This window comes from Heptranchias perlo, chromosome 9, assembly GCF_035084215.1.
Source record: "Heptranchias perlo isolate sHepPer1 chromosome 9, sHepPer1.hap1, whole genome shotgun sequence".
Lineage (NCBI taxonomy): Eukaryota > Metazoa > Chordata > Chondrichthyes > Hexanchiformes > Hexanchidae > Heptranchias > Heptranchias perlo.
In genome coordinates, this window is record NC_090333.1 from 4,363,978 (window position 1) to 4,388,245 (window position 24,268).

The 24,268-nt window shown below is 48.0% G+C and overlaps 1 protein-coding gene across 1 annotated transcript; it reads right to left on the reverse strand.

Moving 5' to 3' along the window:
• Positions 1-4,539: 4,539 nt before the first annotated feature.
• On the reverse strand, positions 4,540-20,273 carry c9h1orf52 (chromosome 9 C1orf52 homolog). Its single transcript, XM_067989809.1, has 3 exons — positions 20,176-20,273; positions 14,894-15,086; positions 4,540-6,985 (listed from the first exon to the last, which is right to left on the reverse strand). Exons 2-3 carry the CDS (start codon positions 14,991-14,993, stop codon positions 6,825-6,827), a joined length of 261 nt encoding a protein of 86 aa, XP_067845910.1. The 5' UTR covers positions 14,994-15,086; positions 20,176-20,273; the 3' UTR covers positions 4,540-6,824.
• Positions 20,274-24,268: the final 3,995 nt, after the last annotated feature.

The window sequence follows — 24,268 nt, forward strand, 5'->3', positions numbered from 1 at the left end:
GGGAGAGATACAAAAGGGTCCAGAGGGGCAATTTTTTCACTCAAAGGGTGGTGAGTGTCTGGAACGAGCTGCCAGAGGCAGTAGTAGAGGCGGGTACAATTTTGTCTTTTAAAAAGCATTTGGACAGTTACATGGGTAAGATGGGTATAGAGGGATATGGGCCAAGTGCAGGCAATTGGGACTAGCTTAGTGGTATAAACTGGGCGACATGGACATGTTGGGCCGAAGGGCCTGTTTCCATGTTGTAACTTCTATGATTCTATGATTCTATGAAACAGGCCGTCCAGCCCTAACGGTCTGTATTGGTGTTTATCCTCCAAATGAGCAGAGAAATAAATATTAAAAACTTACGAACGGCGGGAATGTGAAGCAGGTCCACCCGTATCTGACAAGAGACAGGATAACGTTTTGGGTTTCTGTTTTAATTCATGTTGAAATGCCGTCCTCTAACTTGGACAGGGAGATACTGATGTGTGTCCCTGCGCTCAATGGTGACCCTGCACGATAATGTCAAATATCCTTCTTACTTTCCAGACCAGCACGGCTGTTTCTAGGCTGCACTGCGGTCTCCTACAGAAACTCAATTAGTGCAAACACTGAACTGTGACTCATGAGATTCAGGGAAACAGGAACTTAAACATCCTGTATCACCTGACGATATATTACATCCCGCACTCTGCACACTTGGAAGCGTTCCATTCATCTGTTTGATAAGTGCTATCTTAGATACCTTTTCTTTCCCTAGTACCCAGTTTTTCCACTTAGTTTCTTCTCTTGTTTAGGCTTCCCCCACGCCTCAAACCATTCCCTGAACAACATGGCACGCAGAGAGCTGACTGGCAATACAGATATGTAGGTGGACACCAGGAGGCGCACAGGAGATGCCCGAGATTATCAGCCCTCCTGTTTTTCAATGGGCAAGCACCCGAGGAATACTTTCCTGACTTCTGGTGGGAACCTCACCCGATGGTGATGCATAATCTGAAATTCAGTTGTGCGTTACCCAAAAGCTAACCTATTTTAAGTTAAGGGTTGGAAAATAATCAGCCCAGAATTACCTGCAGCAGCAGCAATATTGGCGATGAATAGGCTGATTAGAGTACGCAGCAATGAACACAGACACTTTCCATCACTCCACAGACAATTCCTGATACCTTCACTTAAAACTGATACTTTAACGCCAATAAATCTGAGGGTTTACATACAGGAATCTTTGAAGGTGGCAGGACAAGTTGATATGGCTGTTAATCAGATGGGATCCCTGGCTTTATAAATAGGGGCACAGTGTACAAAAGCAAGGGAGTTATGTTAAACCTTTTATAAGTCACTGTTTAGGCCACAGCTGGAGTATTGTGTCCAATTCTGGGCCCCACACTTTAGGAAGGATGCCAAGGTGTTAGAAAGGGTGCAGAGGAGATTTACCAGGATGGTACCAGGGATGAGGGACTTCAGTTACGTGGAGAGACTAGAGAAGCTGGGGTTGATCTCCTTAGATCAGAGAAGGTTAAAGGGACACCTTACAGAGGTTTTATAAGACCATAAGAGATAGGAGCAGGAGTAGGCCATCAGCCCCTCGAGCCTGCTCCGCCATTTAATGAGATCATGGCTGATTTGATTTTTTACCTCAACTCCACTTTCCCGCCCTTTCCCCATATCCTTTGACCCCCTTACTGATCAAAAATTTGTCTAACTCAGCCTTGAATGTATTCAATGACTCGGCCTCCACAGCTTTTTGGGGTGAAGAATTCCAAAGATTCACAACCCTCTGGGAGAAGAAATTTCTCCTCATTTCCATCTTAAACGGGCAACCCCTTATTCTGAGGGGTCAAGATTATAAAGGGTTTGGGATCAAACCTCCTGAGCAAACAGACTCTTTATTACTCGATTGGATGATTCCCGAAGATATAGATTTACAGTAATTAGCTCAGTTGGGGCTCCAATTAATTGCACACTTTTTCTAACGTTGAGCAAAAGTGAAGCAAATTTTATAAGATTAACAGGTCCATAGAACTGGCATTTGATGCAGATACAGAATATGTTCATCTAAATATGAGGGAAGAGCTGAGGCCAGTGTCATCTAAAAGTCCTTCAACTTCCTGGCTTAGGGACCGATATTCTTTGTACAAGCTTTTACTGCACCCTCCAGGCCATTTTAGGCATGGTTTTCTCCACCGTGAATTAAACATCATTTGTACACATATCGATAGCCAATTGTTGGATTGCCTTTGTTTTGGCATTTATTTATTCCTGAAGGACCTTTTAGCTAAACAAACTGATGAAGCTGCAGATTAGCAACAATCAATCCCTAAAAAGAAAAATAGTTTAAAAAAATTCCTAATGGAAAAGAATCATTAATAGTACGTTTTTATTGACTTGACAATGCAATGGTTTAAGGACGTGTCTTTCACCAAGTCTTGATCAGCAAATGCTTTAGCACGTCATTTAAATACCACCAGAGAATGCATTTAGAGTCAATAAATCACTCAACTGTCAGGCCTCCAGCGCCATTATTTTTCAGTCTAAGTGGCAGCTGCAAAAAAACAGGGTGTTAATTAACTTTAATGGCAGGGCGGAGCTAAGGGAGCCTGAAATTGCTGGAGGTCGCGCCATTAGACTGATGCATTAATGTTGTACACCATTATTCATTCGTAAAAAAAATCCAGCAATTTGCAGAGTAACTGAGATACACCATGAATTCCGATCCTCCGCAAATTGCTGGACCATTTGCGTCACTCTGCCATTAGCCTTGACAAAGCTATTAAGTTCCCCATTGAACTTAATGGCGATCGTGAAATTGCTGGATTTACAACATTATTCTGAATTAGTTGCGCCACAGCTACTTAGGGCTGGAAATCAATGCCGTAGATGACCTTGAAAATGACGCGATTTATGGACCTTACCTGACCATCAACCTGGGAGGCTCATAAAGGGACCCGTGCAGCAGTGGATTCTCATTCTAGCAGTCCTGTGAATTGTTCCTAGAGAGACTTTTTATTCTTTATCTCTGTCTTGGCAATCTTCTTGGGCCAGTCTTGCCATCCACACTCCTGTTAGTGTCAGAAGGCAATCATTTTCAGGGTGCAAAGCTGTTCCTACACTCCATAAGGTGAAAGCAGTGCAATGGCCCATCCATTCTTCCAGATCATGATGGGACGACCTGGAAGAGGAGCAGAGGGAACAAGCACGCCGAGTGAGACACCATGGCCGGAGGCTGAGCAGATGTAACTACTACCCCCCACCCAGAGGTCTACGGGGAACGAATGTCCTTCGAGACAATGTTTGAGGAGCCCTGCGTTCACACACTTCATTTCAGCAAGGAAGCAATTGGCCACTTGTGTGAGGTGCTAAAGGAGGACCTGGAGCATCCCACAGGGTCTTGTCCGTGGCCATGAAGTTGACGGCGGGCCTCAGTTTCTACCTGTGCGATGCCTTTCGGGCAGGCACCGGTGACCTCTGTAACATTACCCAAGGTGGCACAGGTCACAGATGGCCTATTCCGCAGAGCATCTAACTTTGGCAAGTAGAACATGTCTCCAGCAGAGCAATGGGAGAGGACCGTCAGCTTCCATGGGATTGTTGGCTTTCCCAGAGTGCAGGGAGGGGCATCGGTGGGCCCCACATACTGCTGAAGGCTCCACGATGAATCTATCACATTCATAAATAGGAGACTGTGGAACAGGGATTTGGGGGGGGGGGGGGGGGGGGGGGGCGGAGATCAGGGCTTGGGTAGGTGGGAGAGGGAGACTGGGGGTCGAGAGGATTGGGGCTCAGGCGGGGGGGGGGGGGGGAGAAAGAGAAGAGAAAGATGAGGCAGTGGGGTAGACTTGGGGTCAGCATTTTCCCACAGAGCTGGGAGCAGCAGCAGCAGCAAGGTAGTGAGTGGGAACGGTGCCTAGAGAGGAGCAGCCAGTAAAGGGGTGAGTGAAACCTGGGGACTTTACCGTGGGGAAATAGTGAAAGATTGTTTCCACTGGTGGGCGAATTGGAACTAGGGAACGGAAACAGAGGATTCTCACTGGATGACCAAGGAGGAAGGTTTTTGAACTGAGGACTATCATATGACGGGCTGCTTCACCACAAGTGGTTATAATTCTGTGCAATGTTCTAGCCTCTGCCTTAATATAGAATGTACAGCACAAACAGGCCATTCGGTCCATGCCGGTGTTTATGCTCCACACAGGCCTCCTCCCATCCCTCTTCATCTAACCCCATCACCATACCCTCTATTCAGTGAGTTATTATTCATTACTGGTAGAATCAAAAGGTCCTCCCTGTGAATTGCTCCCCCGCCCTTCGTCTCCCCCCTCCACTTCCCCATCTGTGTCCCCCCCCCTCCAGTTTCCCCTCTACCCCGTCCTCTGTTTCCCCCTGACCCCGCCCTCCCCCGGTTTCCCCTCCTGCCCTCATGGGATATTGGATCTGATCTTCACTGCACAATATCACACACTATAAGCTGTTCTGCCAAAAAAGAATAAAGTACAGCAATTTTAGATACCCATCATATAAATTCTTATTTTCTACATTTAAAAGTTGGAATCCTTAGTATTAAAGAGTTGCTTTTTAATATGTATCAATTGCAAATATACTTTGATGCTACATTTAATTTTTAAATATACAATCTTAACATATACAATGATCAGAATATCTAATGCAACTTGTGTGATAACGTGATAAAAAAAATCTTGTCTGGATACAGTTGAGAACCAGTATCCATCAGTTTGAGCAAGCTGAGGAAAAAGTAATTAGTTGCTTGCAGATCACAATACAAAAGTAGAGAAACACACACTTCATTTCAGGAACCCAGTGTCAGAATCCAGCACTCATAGGTTAGCTACAGTACACAGAGACACCTCAACAATACATCTTAGCCCCAATCTCAGAATACCCCGTACTGTTTAACCATTTCCCTCACTAGCCATCCTATGGATTCTCTAAGGTTACCAATCAGGTGCTAAATTATGAGAGTTTTTTTTTAAAACTCACCATGAACTGGGTTGAGAATGCCCAAATCCACTTCACGTTGGATCGTGTCGTCAGATTTTGCCATTCCAGCTAATCTTGTCAATCAACAGGTTAGAGAGACTAGTGTCAGCAACTTTAATCAGTACAAGATTGAGCTTGTGCCTTATCTTGTATTGATACATCAATCACAGTAAACGTGCAAGTCCTGCGTGCCCGCAGTAACTTCCATTGGGCCAGCTCGCTGGATGGAACCTTAGACACCCCCCACAATCGCCGCCACCCCCACCTTCACAAGGGTTGATGGCAGGCGGCCCAAGCTGAAGCTGCACCCACCAGCTCACAAGAGAACACCAACCTGTGCACTTCTCTCCCCTACTTGCGTCACAGGAGATGATACAACCACAGCACCACGTGCTTATATACGCTTTGCTTGAAAGATGGTACAAACTGGTTCTGTAGTTCAGACAAGTCGGCCTCATCCCTTCGAGGTTTCTCTGTTCAGCACTTTCTCCCTTATGCTTCTGTATCCATGGTAACCTCGCTTAACTATTTCAAATTTATACACTCCTAAAGTCATGTGATACAATTCTCATCTTAGGGTCTATTGGCTACAGGAAGACAATTAATTGCTGCACCAGCTATCTTATCTTGCTCAGCCTGCTTATTCTGCAGAGATGTTTTGGACACGTGCTGTACCCTCTGCACTAGTTAATCCACGATGCTGTCTGCTCATCAAATTATCCTATCCTGTCATTTTTCTATTACCACCCCTAAAACCTACACCTTACAACCAGCATATAGAGGAGGCGTCTATTCAATCTATTGTGCCCCAAAGGTGAACGGTAAGTGTCTACGCTACTGCCCTACCCCCTCAACTGAGGCTTAAAACCATCATGGTAAACAAAGAGTCAAATGATCAGTTTATGACCACGTAGCAGATTCAATCATGTACGTTTGAAAGGTCATTTTCGTGTAGGTGGCACAGGGACAGTTTGATCCTGATTAAACCCTTGTGTACAGTATGAGAAGCTGCCCAGACTGCATTTCACTCGCCAAAAAGGTCCAAGCCTTGGCCTCTTCAACTAAATATAGGGATCCGCTAAGTCTATTGTGACTGTACATTTCAAACGCCATGCCCATATTATCTTATTCAGGGAAAGATTTGTAAGAAATAGTAGACATGTTACTTCCAATGCCAAAAACCAACAGAATGCCAGAATATATGGCCAGAACGGTAGAACAGAATGGTCTACTCCTGCTCCTATTTTCTATGTTAAAACACATCTGCGCAGGTTAGGCTGAGGCTTCACATTCAGTGTTCCATAAACTACGAGTGCTGTAACAAGTACTTCTAATAGGGGACAAATTAAAAGTGAGCCAAAACTGCTTTACAACACTTGGGCCAGCTACTCAAGTCAGTTTGATTATTACACAAGCCAAACTGGAACACTGGCAAAGTTTCCACTTAAATCAACACTTCACGTACTTGTCACGGCTGCACCACATCAAAATGACATCTCACGGTTCTTTTTTAAAAAAAATAATTCTGCATCAAGTGCACATTAAAACTTCAGCACTATTGAATAGATTTCTCACTGGTTTCTTTTGAGACACGGTGCAAAAAAAAAAGTCTCTCTCTGTTTATTTGAAAAGAACCAGTAAACAATATATACAGCTTTATTTTAAAGAGATTCCCACTGCATGTTCCACACAATATTCACAGCCAAACCCTCTTATTTTGCCGCTGTAACCGAACACGTGATTTGAGCATCTGAAGCTGTGGGAAGAAAGTAGTTTGTGTTTAGGACAAGTAGGATAAACTCGGTGGTGGTGGTTTTATCCAGTTGACGTTTTCTGCCTCTTCAATCTTTCAAGCAAAACTCCTGTCTGAGAATTCGCTTCTCTTCTTCGACAAAACTTTTCTCTCTGTTGGCTTGTCCTTCGTTTCGTTTTCTTTTCTCCTTCTGCTGAAATGTTTCTATCTTACGTTTTTTAGCAGAAGAGTCCTCTGCATCCTCTTCATCTGAAAGGAGAGAAGATAGCTATCAATAAATAACTGGTTTGATTGATATGAATGCAATCACTAGCTATCACAATAGGTTTCATTAAAAAGTTAGAAGTCACCCGACTTGCCCTCAGTAGCTGCGTTAGTGGGACTAGTTACGTAAACAGAGAACAGCCTACACCACGGGACGCAAAGCCAGGAAATGCTTGAAATACAGGGAACATGCTTCCTCCATCTTATATCTGTGCTTTGATCCAGGCGAGGGCAGGAGCCTCTTTCGAGAGAACAAAAAAAGTAGGAATATATCAGTAAGCAAAATAAAAATCGAACACAAGCTTTTGGAATTTGGTTCCAATTTAAACGAAGTGATAATGAAGAGACGCGGAGACATATTTGGAGAGCCATCATATGCTGTCAAAAATGTTAAAAACTCTCTGCTTTGACCCCATGAAGCTGAGCACTCACCCATCTCAATTGTAACTGTCCTGAATCATTCCATCTGTTAATACAAACATCCTAATTTTTCCACTGTACCATGGAATCTCCACAACGTGCCACAATAGAGGTGACTCCTCCATAACAGATAATGGAAATTAGCAGATAATTAGGAGCCCTCAAAATCTGGTCTTACGCACATAGTACGAGAATGAAGGCAAGTAGAATACAATCAATATGCAAGGAGGCAATGACTTAAGTAAGGCTTCGTCCTGTGAAAGTTTTGGAAGCTGATTTGGAAAGTGAATAATTGAGGGCAGATAATGGAGATATTAGGACAGGTGACCAAAAGCTTGGTCAAAGAAGTAGGTTTTAAGGAGCATCTTAAAGGAGGAGAGGGAGGTTTAGGGACAGTTTAAAAAACATAAGCAATTACAAAAAAACTATGAAAAACAATTTTCACAATTTTTAAATTGAGACACCACAGTGAAGGGTTAACGAGCAAAGTGCAGGACAGCATTAAGATTGAAAAAGGGGAAGTCATGTTCAATCAGCAATTGGCGACTGGAACCAAAAAGGGAGGGGGAAGGTAAAATTCAAGAGTTACAGACAAAATGGGACAGAATATAATCTCAGCACAGGAGGTGGCCATTTGGCCCATCATGCCTGTGCTGGCTCTTTGAAAGAGCTATCCTCTTAACCCCATTCCTCTATCTGGCCCTCATACCTTTTAAAATGTTTTTTTTCCCAAATATTTGTCTGCTTGCTTTTTTAAAAGCTATTATGAATTCTGCTCTACCAGAAACACTTTGAACCTGGTTCATACAAACCCCTGCATAAAAAAATTATTTTCCTAACTTCCCTTCACTCTTTTGATGATCTTAAAATTATACCCTCCAGTTACCGACTCATCGACTGGTGGAAATGCTTTTACCTCTTCATAATCTTGAACCCTTCTATCAGATCGCCTCTTAGCTCTCATTGTTCTCACCTCCTCCAGCCCCACAATCCTCCGAGATCTCTTCACAATTCTGGCCTCTTGCAGATCCCCGATAATAATCGCTCCACCACTGATGGCCGCGGCTTCAGCGGCCTAGGTCCCAAGCTCTGGAATTCCCTCCCTAAACCTCCCTCTCCTCCTTAAAGATGCTGCTTAAAACCTACTTCGTTGACCAAGCTTTTGGTCACCTGTCCTAATATCTCCTTTTGTGGCTGAGTGAAATTTTTTTTTTGCCCCGACAACACTCCGGCTGTACTGCTGAAGACTTGTGCTCCAGAACCAGCAGCGACTCGAACCAAACTGTTCCAGTGCAGCTACAACGCTGGCATCTACCCGACAATTGTGGAAAATTGCCCAGGTATGTCCTGTCCACAAAAAGCAGGACAAATCCAATCCGGCCAATTACCGCCCCATCAGTCTACTCTCAATCATCAGCAAAGTGATGGAAGGTATCGTTGACAGTGCTATCAAGCGGCACTTACTCACCAATAACCTGCTCACCGATGCTCAGTTTGGGTTCTGCCAGGACCACTCGGCTCCAGAACTCATTACAGCCATGGTCCAATCATGGACAAAAGAGCTGAATTCCAGAGGTGAGGGGAGAGTGACTGCCCTTGACATCAAGGCAGCATTTGACCGAGTGTGGCACCAAGGAGCCCTAGTAAAATTGAAGTCAATGGGAATCAGGGGGAAAACTCTCCAGTGGCTGGAGTCATACCCAGCACAAAGGAAGATAGTAGTGGTTGCTGGAGGCCAATCATCTCAGCCCCAGGGCATTGCTGCAGGACTTCTTCAGGGGCAGTGTCCTAGGCCCAACCATCTTCAGCTGCTTCATCAGTGCCTTTCCCTCCATCATAAGGTCAGAAATGGGGATATTGGCTGATGATTGCACAGTGTTCAGTTCCATTCGCAACCCCTCAGATAATGAAGCAGTCCGTGCCCGCATGCAGAAAGACCTGGATTACATCCAGGCTTGAGCTGATAAGTGGCAAGTAACATTCACGCCAGACAAGTGCCAGGCAATGACCATCTCCAACAAGAGAGTGTCTAACCACCTCCCCTTGACATTCCACGGCATTACCATTGCTGAATCCCCCACCATCAACATCCTGGGGGTCACCATTGACCAGAAACTTAACTGGACCGGCCATATAAATACCGTGGCTACAAGAGCAGGTCAGAGGCTGGGTATTCTGCGGTGAATGACTCACCTACTGACTCTCCAAAGCCTTTCCACCATCTACAAGGCACAAGTCGGGAGTGTGATGGAATACTTTCCAATTGCAGCTCCAACAACACTCAAGAAGCTCAACACCATCCAGGACAAAGCAGCCTGCTTGATTGGCACCCCATCCACCATCCTAAACATTCACTCTCTTCACCACCGGCGCACTGTGGCTGCAATGTGTACCATCCACAGGATGCACTGCAGCAACTCGCCAAGGCTTCTTCGACAGCACCTCCCAAACCCACGACCTCTACCGCCTAGAAGGACAAGAGCAGCAGGCACATAGGAACAACACCACCTGTACGTTCCCCGCCAAGTCACACACCATCCCGACTTGGAAATATATCAGCGTTCCTTCATCGTCGCTGGGTCAAAATCCTGGAACTCCCTACCTAACAGCACTGTGGGAGAACCTTCACCACACGGACTGCAGCGGTTCAAGAAGTCGGCTCACCACCACCTTCTCGAGGTCAATTAGAGATGGGCAATAAATGCTGGCCCTGCCAGTGATGCTCATATCCCATGAATGAATAAAAAAGATCACTCCTAGGCCCAACCACGACCTCTACCACCCAGAAGGACAAGGGCTAAGTTAAAGGCGCTATACAAATGCAAGTTGTTGTAGTAATGAAAGCAGCCCCAATTTCTCTTGTGACTCCTCATTACTAAAGCCTTTAATCCCTGGTATCACCCTACGAAATCTCTTCAGGACCCTCACCATGGCCTTGGGATCCTTTCGTAAGGCACCCATAACTGGACACAACATTCTAACTGAGGCCTAATCAATGAGTATTACCCCTCTGCTTTTGTACACTATGCCCCAAGGATACAATATGCTATTTTTGTAAAAAAAAGTTTTGTCAACTTGTCCTCCCAACAGAGATATTAAAAAAAAAGTCTGGCAACTAAAACTAGGGCACTGGAAAATCTGTGCGAATTAGCAGTATCTACGCGGAATGGGGACATTTTTTAATTCATTCATGGGATGTGGGCATCACTGGCAAGGCCAACATTTATTGCCCATCCCTAATTATCCTTGAGAAGGTGATTTTGGGGCGCCCCGGGTGGCGATCACCATCCCGCGGGGGCGCCCCGGTGGCGATCACCATCCCGCGGGGGCGCCCCCGGTGGCGATCACCATCCCGCGGGGGCGCCCCGGTGGCGATCACCATCCCGCGGGGGCGCCCCGGTGGCGATCACCATCCCGCGGGGGGCGCCCCCGGTGGCGATCACCATCCCGCGGGGGCGCCCCGGGTGGCGATCACCATCCCGCGGGGGCGCCCCCGGTGGCGATCACCATCCCGCGGGGGCGCCCCGGTGGCGATCACCATCCCGCGGGGGCGCCCCGGGTGGCGATCACCATCCCGCGGGGGCGCCCCGGTGGCGATCACCATCCCGCGGGGGCGCCCCGGTGGCGATCACCATCCCGCGGGGGCGCCCCGGTGGCGATCACCATCCCGCGGGGGCGCCCCGGTGGCGATCACCATCCCGCGGGGGCGCCCCGGTGGCGATCACCATCCCGCGGGGGCGCCCCGGTGGCGATCACCATCCCGCGGGGGGCGCCCCGGTGGCGATCACCATCCCGCGGGGGGCGCCCCGGTGGCGATCACCATCCCGCGGGGGCGCCCCGGTGGCGATCACCATCCCGCGGGGGCGCCCCGGGTGGCGATCACCATCCCGCGGGGGCGCCCCGGTGGCGATCACCATCCCGCGGGGGCGCCCCGGTGGCGATCACCATCCCGCGGGGGGCGCCCCGGTGGCGATCACCATCCCGCGGGGGCGCCCCGGTGGCGATCACCATCCCGCGGGGGCGCCCCGGTGGCGATCACCATCCCGCGGGGGCGCCCCGGTGGCGATCACCATCCCGCGGGGGCGCCCCGGTGGCGATCACCATCCCGCGGGGGCGCCCCGGTGGCGATCACCATCCCGCGGGGGCGCCCCGGTGGCGATCACCATCCCGCGGGGGCGCCCCGGTGGCGATCACCATCCCGCGGGGGCGCCCCGGTGGCGATCACCATCCCGCGGGGGCGCCCCGGTGGCGATCACCATCCCGCGGGGGGCGCCCCGGTGGCGATCACCATCCCGCGGGGGCGCCCCGGTGGCGATCACCATCCCGCGGGGGGCGCCCCGGTGGCGATCACCATCCCGCGGGGGCGCCCCGGTGGCGATCACCATCCCGCGGGGGCGCCCCGGTGGCGATCACCATCCCGCGGGGGCGCCCCGGTGGCGATCACCATCCCGCGGGGGCGCCCCGGTGGCGATCACCATCCCGCGGGGGCGCCCCGGTGGCGATCACCATCCCGCGGGGGCGCCCCGGTGGCGATCACCATCCCGCGGGGGCGCCCCGGTGGCGATCACCATCCCGCGGGGGCGCCCCGGTGGCGATCACCATCCCGCGGGGGGCGCCCCGGTGGCGATCACCATCCCGCGGGGGGCGCCCCGGTGGCGATCACCATCCCGCGGGGGCGCCCCGGTGGCGATCACCATCCCGCGGGGGCGCCCCGGGTGGCGATCACCATCCCGCGGGGGGCGCCCCGGTGGCGATCACCATCCCGCGGGGGCGCCCCGGTGGCGATCACCATCCCGCGGGGGCGCCCCGGTGGCGATCACCATCCCGCGGGGGCGCCCCGGTGGCGATCACCATCCCGCGGGGGCGCCCCGGTGGCGATCACCATCCCGCGGGGGCGCCCCGGTGGCGATCACCATCCCGCGGGGGCGCCCCGGTGGCGATCACCATCCCGCGGGGGCGCCCCGGTGGCGATCACCATCCCGCGGGGGCGCCCCCGGTGGCGATCACCATCCCGCGGGGGCGCCCCGGTGGCGATCACCATCCCGCGGGGGCGCCCCGGTGGCGATCACCATCCCGCGGGGGCGCCCCGGTGGCGATCACCATCCCGCGGGGGCGCCCCGGTGGCGATCACCATCCCGCGGGGGCGCCCCGGTGGCGATCACCATCCCGCGGGGGCGCCCCGGTGGCGATCACCATCCCGCGGGGGCGCCCCGGTGGCGATCACCATCCCGCGGGGGCGCCCCGGTGGCGATCACCATCCCGCGGGGGCGCCCCGGTGGCGATCACCATCCCGCGGGGGCGCCCCGGTGGCGATCACCATCCCGCGGGGGCGCCCCGGTGGCGATCACCATCCCGCGGGGGCGCCCCGGTGGCGATCACCATCCCGCGGGGGCGCCCCGGTGGCGATCACCATCCCGCGGGGGCGCCCCGGTGGCGATCACCATCCCGCGGGGGCGCCCCGGTGGCGATCACCATCCCGCGGGGGCGCCCCCGGTGGCGATCACCATCCCGCGGGGGCGCCCCCGGTGGCGATCACCATCCCGCGGGGGCGCCCCGGTGGCGATCACCATCCCGCGGGGGCGCCCCGGTGGCGATCACCATCCCGCGGGGGCGCCCCGGTGGCGATCACCATCCCGCGGGGGCGCCCCGGTGGCGATCACCATCCCGCGGGGGCGCCCCGGTGGCGATCACCATCCCGCGGGGGCGCCCCGGTGGCGATCACCATCCCGCGGGGGCGCCCCGGTGGCGATCACCATCCCGCGGGGGCGCCCCGGTGGCGATCACCATCCCGCGGGGGCGCCCCGGTGGCGATCACCATCCCGCGGGGGCGCCCCGGTGGCGATCACCATCCCGCGGGGGCGCCCCGGTGGCGATCACCATCCCGCGGGGGCGCCCCGGTGGCGATCACCATCCCGCGGGGGCGCCCCGGTGGCGATCACCATCCCGCGGGGGCGCCCCGGTGGCGATCACCATCCCGCGGGGGCGCCCCGGTGGCGATCACCATCCCGCGGGGGCGCCCCGGTGGCGATCACCATCAACAATTCTATGATCAGCTTCTTGAAAGGAAAACAATAAATAGTCACAATCTACGTTCTATGCTGGTCAGCTAGGTTTTAAAAATAACTTCCATTCATACATATAACTGAGCAAATCGCACATTTTGGGCCAGAATTTGCTGTCAAAGTAACGGTGAGGCTAATGGTGCTCGCTGTTATTTTGGGTAAACGGTACAGCAACTTCAGGCGAGGAGCAAATGTGCGGTTAAATGTGAATATCCAAAAGTTACTGTACGAGTTGTGCCGCTCCGCTGTTAGTTTCATGAAAACGGCACCTCACCCTTGACCTCCCTGTTTATTTTTTTTAAGGAATTGGCTGTATTTGCCCATTAATTGCCCGTTAACTTTCTGTGGAGAGTTTAGGCCTTGTCTATTCTAGTCTAAGTACCCTTTTAACAATGCGATAAGTGTTAATTTTTTTTAAATTATTCGTTCATGGGATGTGGGCATCGCTGGCAGGGCCAACATTTATTGCCCATCCCTAATTGCCCTTGAGAAGGTGGCGGTGAGCCGCCTTCTTGAACAACTGAGTGGTTTGCTAGGCCTTTTCAGAGGGTGATTAAGAATCAACCACATTGCTGTGGGTCTGGAGTCACATAAAGGCCAGACCGGGTAAGGACGGCAGGTTGCCTTCCCTAAAGGGCATTAGTGAACCAGATGCGTTTTTACGACAATCCAGTAGTTTCACGGCTACCATTACTGATACTAGTTTACTGCCCAAACAGCCTCTCTGTGTGTGGAGTCTCATTCCTTCAGGTGTTGGATTTTTCGGGGTGGTTTTTAAAAATTGCAAATTTCAAATTATTCTTCCTTTTCTTTTTTGCCTCTCTCTCTTAATCCAATCTTTCCCTCTATGTCTCTTTCCGTACCTGATTTGACATTGAATACACCTTCCTTCTCAGTCCTTCTGTTTATTTCCCAATCCTTCAGTCTTATTGGTTAAGGAGATACCCCGTTGCTTGCCCTGTTCACTCAGGTCCCAGATGCCCTGTTTCCCTCGCTGCCCCTTTATCAGCTCTCAGACTCAGCGACTTGGTGGGCAAAATTTTTTTTTGAGCTGAAGGGTGCAGAGGCAAGTCTAACGATGCCCTGCTACAGCAAATTCTGGCCCTGTGTGTCTGGTGACTGTAACAGGCGACAAATATTCACAACATTCGTAATCGAGCAAGGTCGGGGGCACAATTCTGACTGCAACTGGTTTTTAAATTCATTATGTCTTGTGACTAAGTTAAAGAAATCGCCGACAAAATGAAGACTACTCAAAAAGTGTTTCATTATGCCATATCCACCACCTTCTGACTCGGGGGCAAATGAGGCAAGCTGACATTCAACGTTTAAGTGAACTCCATTTGAAACTGACCAAAAACGTGCTGTGTGTTTTCTGAGGGACTGGGGCTTGTGCTGGTAACAAACCTACCCGACTCAGAGGCTTCCGGCTCTTCTGGAAGCAAAGCAGCCGTGCGCTGTGGAGCATCGTCACCATTATCCTGGTACATGTTGGACCATTTCACTGCCATGTCCACACCCAATGGCGGCTTTTTCTCCTCTATTTCGTACGTCTCCGGTGGGGGCACAGCACTGGTTTTCCAGACCTTGAACTCTTTTGGTGGCTGTCAAAATTAGCAGAAATGCAGATTAGCGTTAAAAAATAAAAGTTATTTAAAAAAGTCTTTTTTCATTACTTTTCACTAATTCCAAAGTGCTAGAAAAAGGACTTGCATTTATTTAGCGCCTTTCACGACCTCAGGACATCCCAAAGTGCTTCATGGCCAATGAAGTACTTTTGAAGTGTAGTCACTGTTGTAATGTAGGAAACACGGCAGCCAATTTGCACACAGCAAGGGACCACAAACAACAACATGATAATGACCAGATAATCTGTTTTTTTTTAAAAAAGTGATGTTGGGGGATAAACGTTGGCCAGGACACCAGGAAGAACTCCCCTGCTCTTCTTCGAATAGTGCTGCGGGATCTTTTACATCTACCTGAGGGGACAGCCGGAGCCTCGGTTTAACATCTCATCTGAAAAGATGGCACCTCCGAGATGCAGCACTCCCTCAGTACTGCACCAAAATGTCAGCCTAGATTTTGTGCTCAAGTCTCTGGAGTGGGACTTGAACCCACAACCTTCTGACTCAGAGGCGAGAGTGCTACCCACTGAGCAACAGCTGACACCATGTAATTTAACCCGGTTGTTTTAATGTTGAACTTTATAACTGAAGGGTGAAATGATTCTACAATGAATGTATACTTGCTTCTAGCTCACAGTAATCATTGAAATGTGGAACATTTCGTGAAATGCACGCAGCTAAAAAGAGAGTCAATTGCCATATCCTGCTGAGAGTTAGCCTGACATCAGTTGTCGGAAAAATGCTGGAATCCATTATTAAGGAAACGGTAACAGGGCACTTAGACAATCATAACGTGATTAGGCAGAGTCAGCATGGTTCTATGAAAGGGAAATCGTGCTTGACAAATCTATTAGAGTTTTTTGAGGATGTAACTTGCAGGGTAGATAAAGGGGAACCAGTGGATGTAGTATATTTGGATTTTCAAAAGACATTCGATAAGGTGCCACACAAAAGGTTGTTACACAAGATGAGGGCTCATGGGGTTGAGGGGTGATATATTAGCAAAGATAGAGGATTGGTTAATGGACAGAGAGTAGGGAGAAACGGGTCATTTCCAGGTTGGCAGGTTGTAACTAGTGGGGTGCGGCAACAATAAGTGCTTGGGCCTCAGCTATTTAAATCTATATTAATGACTTAGATGAAGGGACCGAGTGTAATGTATCCAAGTTTGCTGACAATACAAAGCTAGGTGAAAGTAAGCTGAGAGGAGGACAAAAAGAGTCTGCAAAGGAATATAGACAGGTTAAGTGAATGGGCAGGAAGGTGGCAGATGGAGTATAATGCGTATAGCTCCTTTAACGTAGCACTTCACAGGAGTGATCAAACAAAATTTGACTCTCAGCCACGAGGAGATATTAGGGCAGGTGACCAAAAGCTCGGTCAAAGAGGTAGGTTTTAAGGAGCATCTTGAAGGAGAAAAGAGAGGTAGAGAGGCGAGAGGTTTAGGGAGGGAATTCCAGATGTTAGGGAAGCTGAAGGCACGGCCGTCAATGGTGGAGATATTAAAATTGGGGATGCGCTAAAGGCAAGAACTGGAGGAGCGCAGAGATCTTGGAGGGTTGTAGGGCTGGAGGAGGTTACAGAGATAGGGAGGGGGGAGGCCATGGAGGGATTTGAACACAAGGACGAGAATTTTAAAAATCGAGGCGTGGAACCTGACATAAAGGGAGCTTAACGCTGCATTTAACCGTGCAATACATGACCTGAGAGCGCTTGTTGCTGACACTGGGTGGGTGAGGAGATATAAAATGTTCCGCTCCGCAGTTATGTAATATACTTAAGAAAATATAAAGAAATAAAGTGATGATTCACTCTAGGCTGCTTTCCCTACTCCCTGGCAGCCAGTTACAAATCAACACTGGCTGAGGCCTACCCACTCACTCAGAGCAGGAAAATAAATCAGTAACTTAAATACTTGGATTATGCCTCCTTTCGGTTGTTAATGTTTTATGGAAAATATTCCCTCCGAAAACTCTGCGTTCCTCCAACTTTGGCCTCTTGTGCATCCCAAATCCCTTCGTTCCACCAATGGCAGCTGTGCTGCAGACATCTTGGCGCCATGCTCTGGAAATCCCTCCCTATACCTCTCCACCTCCTCTCCTCCTACAAGACCTTCCTCAAAACCCACTTCTTTGACCAAACTTCTAGTTACCCCTCATAATTATCTCCTTCTTCGGCTCTGATTACAGTTCTATGAAGTGTCTTGGGATGTTTTTCTATGTTAAAGGTGCTATAAAAATACAAGTTATCATTGATGCAAATCCTCACAGAGCAGAAACACAAGGCCATCATCTTCCTAGTTACTTTTCTTTCCATCCAATCTAAAAGATTGCGTGCTTTTTGACCAAGATTTGGACTGGATGTGATTTGACCCTCCGTCCTTGTTGTTATTATGCTACTGTAACACTATAGGGCAGCGTAACTTGTATCCTCCAGTTTCAAACAGTATCTGCACAACTTGTATCCTCCAGTTTCAAACAGTATCTGCACAACTTGTATCCTCCAGTTTCAAACAGTCTCAGCACAACTTGTATCCTCCAGTTTCAAACAGTATCTGCACAACTTGTATCCTCCAGTTTCAAACAGTCTCAGCACAACTTGTATCCTCCAGTTTCAAACAGTCTCAGCACAACTTGTATCCTCCAGTTTCAAACAGTATCAGCACAACTTGTATCCTCCAGTTTCAAACAGTATCAGCACAACTTGTATCCTCCAGTTTCAAACAGTATCTGCACAACTTGTATCCTCCAGTTTCAAACAGTATCTGCACAACTTGTATCCTCCAGTTTCAAACAGTCTCAGCACAACTTGTATCCTCCAGTTTCAAACAGTCTCAGCACAACTTGTATCCTCCAGTTTCAAACAGTATCAGCACAACTTGTATCCTCCAGTTTCAAACAGTATCAGCACAACTTGTATCCTCCAGTTTCAAACAGTATCAGCACAACTTGTATCCTCCAGTTTCAAATCACTAGAAAATTTCAGCCCAGGTCCTTCCTTAACTTTAATATTCTCAGACTCAAAGTACAAGGTTTCTGTATTTTACTTGCTTTCAAAGTCAAATCTCTAGTAACCAATTCCTGGTTCACTATTTGTAACTTACTTTGCGGGTGGTCCAAACAATCTGGCTACAGGTGGGAACATTCTGGCATGCCTGTTACCTCAGTACAATTAAGCAGAGGAGGTCTATCTTTCCCTGCTGGATTAATTTACCCTTCCTTTTGCGGGTTTATTTATTTAACCTTGTACCAATTACAAATATTCTCATAGGTGGTTTTGTCTCCAACTGTTTGTTAGTTTTCTTTTTATACTTATGGCAATCTTCCAAACTCTCTTAAATCACTCGAAACATGTCTGTTCGTTCCTTAAACCAGTTCTGCATCCGATGGCTCAGCAAGTTTATCTGGGCTCGGACGGCCCCAGGTTCAATTCCAAGTCTCTGCTGAGTTAACTGATCTCAGACCCTGGGCAGTAGGGGACTATTACTGGCTTCAGCACCCCTGGGTGAGGGAGGAGAACAGTTGGCCAAAGTCCATGATTGCTATCCATAGACCCCCTGCTGGAAGTGCATGAGCTCAGCTGCAATGCCTCCTGCAGTCAAATAGTCTGCCGGCACTTAGTGTTGAGGATCACACATGAACATATGGTGCCAGCAATTATGGAATTACACCTCAGCAAAGAGTCAACGCTGTGATGGGCTGGGGACGCGGAATTGAAAAAAACATTTGGAGACACCACTCACTATCCACGCCACCTGAATTAGCAGTTATCCTTGACTTCCAATTTCTACGTCCTCTCTCCACTCAGTATGGGAGGGAAATTAGTTGAAAGCAGGAATGTTCAAGCCTTTAGCATAAGAACATAAGAAATAGGAGCAGGAGTAGGCCAATCGGCCCCTCGAGCCTGCTCCGCCATTCAATAAGATCATGGCTGATCTGATTCTAACCTCAAATCTAAATTCATGTCCAATTTCCTGCCCGCTCCCCGTAACCCCTAATTCCCTTTACTTCTAGGAAACTGTCTATTTCTGTTTTAAATTTATTTAATGATGTAGCTTCCAGCGCTTCCTGGGGCAGCAAATTCCACAGACCTACTACCCTCTGAGTGAAGAAGTTTCTCCTCATCTCAGTTTTGAAAGAGCAGCCCCTTATTCTAAGATTATGCCCCCTAGTTCTAGTTTCACCCATCCTTGGGAACATCCTTACCGCATCCACCCGATCAAGCCCCTTCACAATCTTATATGTTTCAATAAGATCGCCTCTCATTCTTCTGAACTCCAATGAGTAGAGTCCCAATCTACTCAACCTCTCCTCATATGTCCACCCCCTCATCCCCGGGATTAACCGAGTGAACCTTCTTTGTACTGCCTCGAGAGCATGTATGTCTTTTCTTAAGTATGGAATTAGTCTTCATTCATTTATTTTACAGCTGCCAAGCTTGGTGTTCAGATTGAGGATTTATCCAGCAATGAGGGAGCAGTACTAAGAATGGCAAAATTCCAACCAGCAGAGTAAGAAACTGAGGTGCTGGGATTTGTGGTCTAAATCATCAGTGCTCACAAGGAGTAGTTTGGACCCCCGGTTTAAAAGGATCACCATAGATAATCTGCCATGTTGGTAAACAGAAGTGACCACATTAACCGCCAAAATTTAATCATATAGAAGAACAAAATCTTATGATTCACCACTGCAAGTGAGAAACAATACACAAGTCCATGTTGCATCAAAGCATCTGATTAACATAAATTTTCACTTGTAGGCAGAGATTTAAGGTCATTGGCAAAAGGACCAGAGGCGAGATGAGGAGAATTTTTTTTTAAAAACGCAGCGAGTTGTAATGATCTGGAATGCACTGCCTGAAAGGGTGGTGGAAGCAGATTCAATAGTGACTTTCAAAAGGGAATTGGATAAATACTTGAAGGAGAAAAAATTGCAGGGTTATGGGGAAAGAGCTAGAGAGTGGGACTGATTGGATAGCTCTTTCAAAAAGCCAGCATAGGCATGATGGGCCGAATGGCCTCCTTCTGTGCTGATTCTAGTGCTATAGCAGAATTTCTGTGGCTAGCTACCTCTAGTTTTGCTGGGAATGAAACCTCTCCAGAAACACGAAATGACGATGGTCCTTTATACGATCCGAACAGCTACAACATTCTTTGCTGCAATCATACACTGATTTATACAGACTCCACGGTGCTAATTAAACACAAACACAAGGTCAAAGAGAGCATGGAAATTAATGGCGATAAGCAATCTGGTGAGTGCGAAACCACCTAGAATTACACAACAGGGAAAAAGGCCATTTAGCCCATCGTGCCTGTGCTGATTCTCAGAGAGCTATCCACTTAATCACATTACCCTGCCCTTTAATTTTTTTTCTTTTAAAAAAAGTGTTTAAATATTTGAAAAGCAATTATGGATTCTGCATCCACCACTGTTTCATGTCCTACCAACCCTCTACATAAAGTAAATCTCTTTATCTCTCCCTTCATTCTTTTCATTAGTCACTGATAAGTGGAAACGGTTCATTCCCTACTTACCTCACAAAAAACCCTCATAATTTTGCAAACCTCTATCCAATCTTCTCGTAACCTTTTCTGTTCTAATAAAGAGCCCTGTTTCACCAGTCTTCCGCATAAGGTGGTCAAAAAGGTATAGGGGATGCTTTCCTTTATTAGCCAAGGCATAGAATAAGAGAGCAGGGAGGTTATGCTAGAACTATATAAAACATTGGTTGGGCCACAGCATGAGTACTGCGTACAGTTCTGGTCACCACATTACAGGAAAGATGTGATTGCACTAGAGAGGGTAGAGGAGATTTACGAGGATGTTGCCAGAGCTGGAGAATTTTAGCTATGAGAATAGATTGGATAGGCTGGGGTTGTTTTCTTTGGAACAAAGGAGGCGGAGGGGAGATTTAATTGAGGTATAGAAAAGTATGACAGGACGAGATAGAGTGGCATAGGGAGGACCTATTTCCCTTAGCAGAAGGGTCATTGACCAGGGGGCATAGATTTAAAGTAATTGGTAGAAGGATTAGATGGGAGCAGAGGAGAAATGTTTTCACCCAGAGGGTGGTGGGGTCTGGAACTCACTGCCTGAAAGGGTGGTAGAGGCAGAAACCCTCAACTCATTTCAAAAGTACTTGGATATGCACTTGAAGTACCGTAACCTACAGACCAAGTGCTGGAAAGTGGGATTAAGCTGGATAGCTCTTTTCCGGCCGGCACAGACACGATGGGCCGAATGGCCTTCTTCTGTGCCGTAATTTTCTATGATTCCTCAAGACTTTCGCCCCTAGTAACACCTTAATGAACCTCTCCATTGTCCTGACAGTCTTTCCTAAAGTAGGTGCTGAAAATCGGACACAATATTCTAACTATGGCCTAACCAATGATTTGTATAGGTTTAGCATTTGATTTTGTATATTATATCCCTATTTATAAAACCTAGAATCCAATTTGCTTTTTACAAAATAAATAAAATCAGCCATGATCTTATTGAATGGCGGAGCAGGCTCGAGGGGCCAATTGGCCTACTCCTGCTCCTATTTCTTATGTTCTTAAAACTGTACCAAACTTGGCCTTTCACTTTTAAAGATGTGTATTTCAACCCCTAAGTGCCTCTACTCCTTTAAAAGTTTTACCGTTTAATGTATGTTCCATCTCTCTATTTGCTCGCCTAAAATGTATCACCTCCACATTAAATTTCATCTGATATCTACTTGCCCAATCCACTAACTTGACTATCCCCTCCTGAATTCACTTACAGTCCTCTTCCCAGTTGACAATGCTACCTATATTTGTCTCATCTGCAAATTTTAATATTGTGTCCCTGTACTCAAGTCCAGACCATACTGAGAAGAGTAACTTCTACCAACACTGACACCACTGTTTACATCCATTAACCACTACTCTGTTTTCTGTCCCTTAACCAACTTCCTATCCATGCTGCCTCCGTAAGGTGTCATTTTATCAACAAGCCTCCTATCCTGTACCTTTGGAAAATTTATATACACGGAATTTCCTTTATCAATACGTTCCATTATTTCCTCAAAGATCTCTCAAATTTGCCAGACATGACTTGCCTTTTATAAATCCATGCTGGCCGTACTTAATTAACCCAGGTTTTCTAAGTGTGCATCAATTTCACCCCATATTACGGCTTCTAGAAGTTTATCCACAACCAATGTCAGGCTGGTCTACAGTTACCCAGTTTTTCTTTTTCCCCCTCTTCTTGATCGGAAGTGTTATGTTAGAAGCCCTCCGGTTCTCGGGAACAACTTCGATCTCTAGTGAACGCTTGAAAAATTGTGGTCAGAGCCTCTGCTATTTCCTGACTTCGCTCAGCATTCGAGGATCCATGCCACCATGGCCCAGTGCCTGTTCCACTCATTTCCACCAAGTTTTTCAAATATGGCTTCCTTATTTATAGTTATCCTGTGTAATTGTTCCAGCCACTCCTCTGGTACCCTCTCATTTCCATAACCGTGCTCTCGTGAAAACCGAGGTGCTCAGTTAGTATCACTGCTATTCCTTCATCCTCAAAGACTTTCTTTTCATCTCTAATTGGTCCCACCCTTTCCTTAGCTATTCTTCTACTTCTTGTGTGTTTAGAAGATCCTTTACTATTTTCTGTTTGCTACCTTCCAGTCTGTCTTCATGCCCACTGTTAGGCTTCTTAATCTTTTCCATTTCTAAGTTCTATACTCTACTTAATTTTTTTGTTATATTAGCTCTGGGTTTATTATCCTCTCATTTTAATTTAAATTTCTCTAAACATCCAAGGAACTCTAGCTTTTGCTGTACCACTTTACCCGAGAGAATGTCTAGTTTATACCCTACACTTCCTGCTTTAACATTTCCCAGGTTCACTGTCATAGGAACAGGAGTAGGCCATTCAGCCCCTCATGCCTGCTTCGCCATTTGATCTGATCTGTGATCTAACTCCATATACCTGCCTTTGCTCATATCCCTTAATACCTTTGGTTGCCAAAAAGCTATCCATCTCAGATTTAAATTTAGCAATTGAGCTGGTATCAATTGCCGTTTGCGGAAGAGAGTTCCAAACTTCTGCCACCCTTTGTATGTAGAAATGTTTTCTAATCTCACTCCTGAAAGGTCTGGCTCTAATTTTTAGACTGTGCCCCCTAATCCTAGAATTCTCAACCAGCGGAAATAGTTTCTCTCTATCCACCCTATCTGTTCCCCTTAATATCTTATAAACTTCGATCAGATCACCCCTTAACCTTCGAAACTCCAGAGAATACAACCCCAATTTGTGTAATCTCTCCTCGTAACTTAACCCTTGAAGTCCGGGTATCATTCTAGTTAACCTACGCTGCACTCCAAGTGACACACCATCCCGACTTGGAAATATATCGCCGTTCCTTCATTGTCGCTGGGTCAAAATCCTGAAACTCCATTCCTAACAGCACTGTGGGAGAACCGTCACCACACGGACTGCAGCGGTTCTAGAAGGCGGCTCACCACCACCTTCTCGAGGGCAATTAGGGATGGGCAATAAATGCTGGCCTCGCCAGCTACGCCCACATCCCGTGAACGAATAAATTTAAAAAAAACTCCCTCCAAGGCCAACATGTCCTTCCGAAGGTGCGGTGCCCAGATCTGCTCACAGTACTCCAGGTGCGGTCTAACCAGGGTTTTGTACAGCTGCAGCATAACTTCTGCCCCCTTGTACTCCAGTCCTCCAGATATAAAGGCCAGCATTCCATTAGCCTTCTTGATTATTTTCTGCACCTGTACATGACACTTCAATGATCTATGTACTGAATCCCTAAGTCCGTTTGGACATCCACTGTTTTTAACTTTTTACCATTTAGAAAGTACCTTGTTCTATCCTTTTTTGATCCAAAGTGGATGACCTCACATTTGTAATCTGTCATATGTACCATTTTATTAATTCCAATTCATCACTGGCTAGTTCTATTTTGAACTTGTTGAAATTGGCAAGTACCTTTATCTTTCTGTGTTCCTTTCTCATTTCTATTATTCATATCAAACCTAATTATCTTACGGTCCTAGACATTCTCCTAAATTTATATTACATACTTGCTCCACTTAATCCAGTACTACCTTCCTGTTGGAGTGAAAACACGCTGATCAGGAAATCCCGGAATTGCTGCAGAAATCACCCCCACCTTTA

Excerpts from the sequence above, each read along its gene's own strand:
- c9h1orf52 (XM_067989809.1), bottom strand. The coding sequence starts at position 14,993 with ATGGCAGTGAAATGGTCCAACATGTACCAGGATAATGGTGACGATGCT. Across the intron at positions 6,986-14,893 it reads GCCGGAAGCCTCTGAGTCGG|ATGAAGAGGATGCAGAGGAC; the intron begins GTAGGTTTGTTA and ends CTCTCCTTTCAG.